This window comes from Motacilla alba, chromosome Z, assembly GCF_015832195.1.
Source record: "Motacilla alba alba isolate MOTALB_02 chromosome Z, Motacilla_alba_V1.0_pri, whole genome shotgun sequence".
NCBI lineage: Eukaryota > Metazoa > Chordata > Aves > Passeriformes > Motacillidae > Motacilla > Motacilla alba.
In genome coordinates, this window is record NC_052046.1 from 30,554,574 (window position 1) to 30,561,563 (window position 6,990).

The 6,990-nt window shown below is 34.4% G+C and overlaps 1 protein-coding gene across 2 annotated transcripts in view; it reads left to right on the forward strand.

Annotated features, from left to right (window-relative positions):
* Window positions 1–6,717, forward strand: part of AP3S1 (adaptor related protein complex 3 subunit sigma 1) — a 28,269-nt gene extending 21,552 nt beyond the window's left edge. Inside the window, exon 6 of one of the 2 annotated variants that reach the window (XM_038123264.1) lies at window positions 6,066–6,717. In XM_038123264.1, the coding sequence (XP_037979192.1) occupies window positions 6,066–6,194 (129 nt within the window). In that variant the 3' untranslated portion in view covers window positions 6,195–6,717. The remainder of the gene's footprint in view (window positions 1–6,065) is intronic. The other variant, XM_038123265.1, reaches the window with a different exon arrangement.
* Window positions 6,718–6,990: the final 273 nt, after the last annotated feature.

Genomic DNA, 6,990 nt, shown 5'->3' on the forward strand with positions numbered 1-6,990 from the left:
CTTGTAGTTCCCTCATCTTTTTATTGGCCATAGTGTATTTTACTAGCTTTTCATTGACATCATATTTTTTATTTTATTTCTCTTCCTGCATTTTAGAATTTAACTTTTCTTTGTATCATTGTTAAGAAACAAAGGAGTATGAACTTGTGTGGATATTAGCCAAAAAATGCTGTAAAATTAATGTCAATAAAAAATGAACACACAGATAACAAAGTAAGATATGATGACATAATATGAGTAACTCCTTTGTTGGGAGGATTTTGTCCCTGACAATCTAAAATAAGTAATACAAACTCTTTTACTTCACCATTTATTATTTCCAGAAAGAAACCATTTATTATTTCTCTTGCAAAGAGAAGCTTCAGAATAAGCTTCAGGTGAACGAAGCATTAAAAATCCCACCACCAAAACCAGCAAACCGAAACTGTTCTGTATAGAGAGGATAAAATTATCAGTGCAATTTGTAAAGATGATGTAGAAATTCCAAAGTTGATGATCCAGCCTTAAGGATGTTGAACAAAATGAGAAGGGCTGTCAGCATGTACTCAACTTCATATGTACATTTACTGTCATTACAATCTGAATGTCCAGATTTTGATCTAAGACAACCTGGTTACTGCAGTCCCTGAACATGAATGTTAGCAAAGAACAGAAAAAGGAGAAGGAAATTGTATGTTTGAAGTTCAGTTTATGGTCAATGTCACCTGCCATTTGTTGTTTGAAACATTGAATTTAGCTCAACAGTTTGAATGTCAGTCATTGTTAATGGCAGTACTTGAAAATTAATTTCCTGTTGTTTTAAGTCTCTGTGTATTCAAACTGCAGGTATTTTAAACAGGTGGAATCTTAAGCAATTGAAACTTATTTAATTTATTAATAGATTTGCTCTTTACTTTTTATGTGATCTTCCTAGGATAGTGTACTAGAATACCGCTAAGATTTAACAAATATAACTCCACAATTGGATTTAGTGGCACTGAGTTGTAAAAGCATTAGCTAAAAATAGTTCTTGGTAACTTGCAACATTTTAACCTAAATTTGAAGTATGCTACAGCACATGAAGAAAATCAAGGACGTGACCTTCCTCTGCTTAATATGTTAACTAACACTTGTAACCTACAGTCTGTATTTCATTGGTAACACTAGGGAGCTTGATCTCAGATTTTTTGTTTGGTTTCTTTTTTGGTTTTGTTTTTCTTTTTGTGCAAAGCTACTTTTCTTTTTCTGTGTTCTGCTCACTCGTATTCTGTTTTTATTTTTGGGTCTGGCAATGAAAAACAAAGAAAGAAATAATTAATCATTCCCATCCATTACTCTTTTTGTGATTCAAGTGCTTAAAATTCCTAAGAGTATGTCTTAAGTCTTCTTATCTGTTTGGCCTCATTTTGATATACTTGCAGACTTCATTTTGGTTTTTCTCTAATTATGTTCATTTATTTAACCTCATGAGCAGGGGACATGATCATTCCTTTATATTATGTATCACATCCTTCATGATTTCATATCCCTGCTGCTTTGAAGTCATACTTGTTCTGAAAAGAAGCATTGCTATGAAACACCAGCAGCAGAGAGGTCCTAGTACCTCTAAAGTATCTGGAAAAGGGTGGCTTATTTTGCAGTGTTAGCCTTCATTATTTTGTTTTCCAGTAGGCTGTGTTTTTTTATATTTATTTTAGTGCTAGCTAGCTCTGTGTAGAGTTATTTGGAATGACAGTTGGAACATTTTTATTTGTATATGCATATTAACAATGTTTGTGATGTGCAATACTTTACCCAAATGATCTGAATTTCTTTTTAAAGAGTAAAACAAGGTTGCTGGGATCACTTTGATATGAAGTTACAGTTGGGCATTCTGAGAAAGGGTGATGATGAGAACAAAGAAAATTGATTCCTATAGTGGTAAATAATGACCTAAGTAAATTAATGACAGCTTATGTTTCTTCTCACTTGGTAGATTAGGACCAGTAGAGTAAAAATCCTGTTACTAAATGCATCTATTTCAATCTATGAAATAGTGTCTTCTTTTGCATATATGGTATTGCTCTTTAAAAGTATATGAACATGTTTACAAGCATTTTTTGCAATAATGGAACCTAAAATTTTGATATGTGGCATTTCAACATTAAAGCACATCCTTCAACAACAAATGAAATTGAGAGTACAAAGGAACTGCGGCAAAACTGTGTTGTATTGGCTTATCGTTATACCAGCTGTATGCAATTCATATTGTCTTTCTGAAATTGCATTAATTATGTCTAAAGTTTCACTTTCACTTGCTTCAGTCATTTGCTTGCTGTGACAGTCAATTCATCATTCTTGCTGCATGTTAAAAGCTTGCTACATGTTCTGTTTTTTCAAGTGGAACTGTTTTTCCTTTGCACGTCACCAACTTAATTGCTGAATTACATGATAAAAAAGGCAGGTGGAACTTGTTGAGCTCAGTGTTACAGTGGAAGCTGTATTAATCAGGTGTCTTTAGAAAATGCCTCAAAAGCACACGGTGCTGAAAGTACTTACTTGTTGTACTTTTGTGTTTGTAAGTACAGTTCACTTCCGGTAAAAGAAATGGAAGGACTGCTACTAGTTCACTGCCTGACATGCTAAAAAGGAATGCTAAGGAGTTCAAATATAATAGCATTTGAATTGTATTTGTTATCCAGCTTGGGAGTTCAAGTGCTTTTCAGTCATTTAATCCATTAGACATTTTTATGAGCTGTTTGCTCTCTCTTAGAAATGCTGTGTAAGTGTATTGTGCTTGATAGAATGGACATTAATTGTGCTAAATAGCATTCTGCTATGCATTTTATGTATCTGCTGTTCTTCAAACTGACTTAATACAGAGAATTCCAGGAGAAGAGACTGTAATAGCTTGAAAATCTCTACTTCAGCATCTGATAGTGAAAGATAATCTCACTATCCAAAAAAAGAGGTAATCTGACAATCAAGAGCAGTTTTTTCAGGGATCTTCACTAATCTTGATCCAGTATGGTCCTCATGAAATGTGGCTGTTGGAAGTTGTGACTGTTTAGTGGGGGTGGAAGGGCAGTGGTTGTGTTAATTGTGGTTTTTTTAATAATTCTCAATTGTGTCTCCATTGTATCCTATGCCATTGGGGCGGGAGGCAGGGACTGTAAGTCTGTATAAAGAGGATAGTAGCAGGTAGGTAAAAATAATAACCAGTTACACTAAAAATGTTATTTGTCCATAAAGAATAAATAACTTCCATTAAATTAGGATAAAGAATCTCCATCCAAGTCACCTAGAAGGCACCTCTTCTTTGAATTGCCAGCCATGTTCTACCATGTCATTGCTTATTATATTTTTCTGGTTTCCCATTGTTCCAGTTGTAGATTGTATAATTCATTGCTTTTAATTAGTATTTTCATCTTCTCAGTGGAAAACAGTTTACATTGCCCCATTTTTCTTAATGAATTTTTCTTCCATTACTGCAAATAGAATTTAAAGGATTAAAAGCATTTACTGTTTTATCCAATAAGACTTCACTGGTCTTGATTTGGTCTTCACTACCTCTTGATTTAAAATTAGTGTTTACAAGTTCTCAGTTATAACAGGACGGTGTTGGGCATCTTCATGCCTTCTGCACTGTTTTTAATAAATAGAAAGGAATTGCAATGTCTAATACTGCTCCTTTAACTTCTTGCAGATTCAGGGATGCAGATTTTAAATAGTTGCTTTTCTTAATACTGCTAGTGTTAGGTCCAGGCTTTCCCCTTTAAGAAAATACTGCTATTGAAAGAGCCTCTGAAGTAAATGACCTGATAGATTTGGTGATGTTAAGGAAAATGAAGGAAAAACAGGGTTTCAAAATAATTTTTTGCACCTTTTGAGTTTTACTTAGTCTGTACTTCTGAGAACTGATAATTCGGGTTATGTCAGGGCCAAAGTGAGAGCAAATTTGATGACATCAGAGATGCAGTTTTCTGAGCTATCTTCTCTGCCCCCATGCTTTTCCCAACTTTGGCATGTCTCACATAGGAGGGTTTGACAGGGAAGATATTGTTAATAGATGACTTACAGCTTTCTGGTGTCTGTTTCTTCTTCTGGGAATCATCCCATGACTAAAATCTAGGGATTTATGACACTTTAGCCTTTCCACGTAAAGGGTTAGTTCAAAATCAGAAACTTCAATCAGTTTTATTTTGACTTGGGTTATGTTTTTAGGAGGAGAAGGAAGAACACTAGGTAGGATGTTGAGTGAAAATCTTATGTTAACTTGACTTTATTTCTTATAAGAGAGAAGTAAAAGAATGAAATACTTTTTTTCATAGCCTTCAAAAAGTGGAGTTGTTATCTGACAAGTGTGTGGGGTGTCTGTTTCCTTTTGTGAAGTTGACCAGGTGGACACCATGGAAGTCAGGTGCACTCCTCAGTAATTTTACCCTGCGCTTGCAGTGAATTTCAGGGAAAACCAAGAATCTGAAAGGGTTATACGTTGAGTGGTAGTCATGTACCAACACTTCTTGATAATCAAATATGACACAAGCTTCTTGAAGTTTTTCTGCTTTCATTTTGCTGTATTTCTTGTTCAGAAATACTTTGTATGCAAATGGACTGGTTTCTTCAGTCTTTGACAAACCTAAAATGAAAGATCTTTTATTTCTACAGATTTAGTCTTTTTTTAAACTAATTCCTAGCATCTTGCTTTGTTTCTTGTGGATTGCTCCTTTTTACTGGACCTGTAAGATGCCACACTCTAAAATTAGTAAATCACACTGTGATTTTTATTGTTTTTGAATATTTTTAATCTTACTTTTAAAACATTAAAATAAAAGTTAATTCTTTTTACATATTCAGAGAATTTGTAATATGATATATTTTTCTGCTAATAAGAGCTCTTCTTATAAAAATCTCCCATGCATTTTTATTTTCTTGCAAAAATAAAAATTATTTTTACACTTCTGTGGCAAGCCTGAAGTAAAACCACACTGCAAATTCTACATCTGTGTAGAGAATCTGAACTTTTAGGAGAAATATTTCCTTACCTAAAATGAATAATATGTTTTTTTCACAACATCAAAAATAGTAGTAACACTTAACAGTCTTGTTTTAATTGTTCTTAAAATAACAAGGTATTGAATAGCTGTTTTCAGAAGCAATAGGGAAAGATGATTTTTGGTATGTCTTCAGGTCTCTGAGCAGTAAATTGTTAGCATTTCATAATATACCCCAGTGTGCAAACTTGGCAGCTACTTTAACTAGAAGCATAACTAAACGGAAGTCAGCAATTCTCGATTGTAAAACTTGCATGTTTATACAGAAAGGCTCTAGTTTTGTACGCAAAGACACTGCATGCAGTAGAGAACTTTTATTAAAGATTGGTGCTCTGTAAGAGTTTAATTTGGCATAACTATGTTGTTGTGTAATGCTCAAGGGGAAGGAGATATGTTAGTGTGTAATTAGTTAACTGTGGGAAACAGGTTATTCTAGTTTGGCTGTAGAAATAATCTGTCTGCATGCTTTTCATCAACCACAAATGCAGGGTGTTTATCCTTTTCATCTTAGTCTAAGCCACCTTGAAATACCTCTGTGTGTACATATATATGTATTTTTCTATGTGTATATATATACACACACGCGTGTGTGTGTGTGTGTGTTCATTGATTTGACTGACATTCAGCACCTTGTTACTTTGAGGTTGCTTATTCAGAACCTGTAACCAGTGCTAGTCAAGTGTGAACCACGTGAACTTTTAGGATAGGTAAGAGGCAAAGGCAGCACACTGGACACCCTACACCTTGAGACTGTCTGTTCTGTAACGTGCACATTATACGTGCTTGGATAAGCCTCCTGTTCCTTCCTCTCATACTTTTCCATCCAGTTGACATTACACGTTTTACCATATAAAGAGGAATATGTGAACTGTTTTCTCTTTCTGGTTTAATATTTCCAAGTAACCCATTTCATTCCAAACACAATTACCATGTGGTTTTTCTAATTGTGTAACCGTGGAAGTACTTGAAAAGTTAGTTGTCTGTGTAGATTGCTGGTGAACCTTCTTGTGACTGACTTTGCCTGACTTGCATTTTTCCTCACTTTATATACAGGCTGGTTTAGCAGGAGCTCCAGCCCGGGCTGTTTCAGCTGTAAAGAATATGAATCTGCCAGAGATCCCAAGAAATATTAATATTGGTGACATCAGTATAAAAGTACCAAACCTGCCCACTTTTAAATAACATGGCTACTCCAGGTAATACCAAGGAAGAAGTGTAATAGAGATTTACTGCGTAATTGTTTACTAAATAAACATGTCTAACTTTTACTGTTTGGATAAAACTCAAGGTACTGCAAAGACATAACCTGAAAAATCAGTGTGTGGAGTTGAATGTTGCTTTTGTCTTGTTTGTGAAATTAAAGGAAAGGGGTAGTTCCCATGTGATTTCTAAATTACATTCCTATGCCCTTGCAAGGCATATCACTGTGTCTCAGCTGCTGCAGTATTTTGGGGAAGTATTTAAGATGTTCTTTACTTTGTATAACCTATAATGCTGAGATTTTTTGTATATTCACCAAAGTCTATAATTAGTGTGTTCTTTAAACAGAAGTATATCTGTTTGTCATGACTATTTAAGACTTAAGTGCAAATGTTGCATGAAAACGTTTAACTCATGTTTTGTTAAATAAAATCATAACAAGCTGGACTTCAAAATACCTGGTTTTTTGAAGTCTACTGTTTGCAATAAACCATGTTATTTCCTATTCATGGAGCCAATTGACTATATATTGACAAATACTGTTGTAGCAGAAGTTGATGTTGTAGTTTAATCTCTGAAGGGCTTACACAGGGGTATTATGCTGAACATATTGGCTCTTTACATTTCTCACAAAAGCTTTTCATTGTTATACCGAAGGAAAAACTGCCTTTACCGAAGATCTGATCATTTTTTTTTTTTTTACATATACATGTTGATCCTTACGCAATCTGATAGACTTTCACTGATGGTCTGACTTTGTTTTGGGGAAAAATGGGCC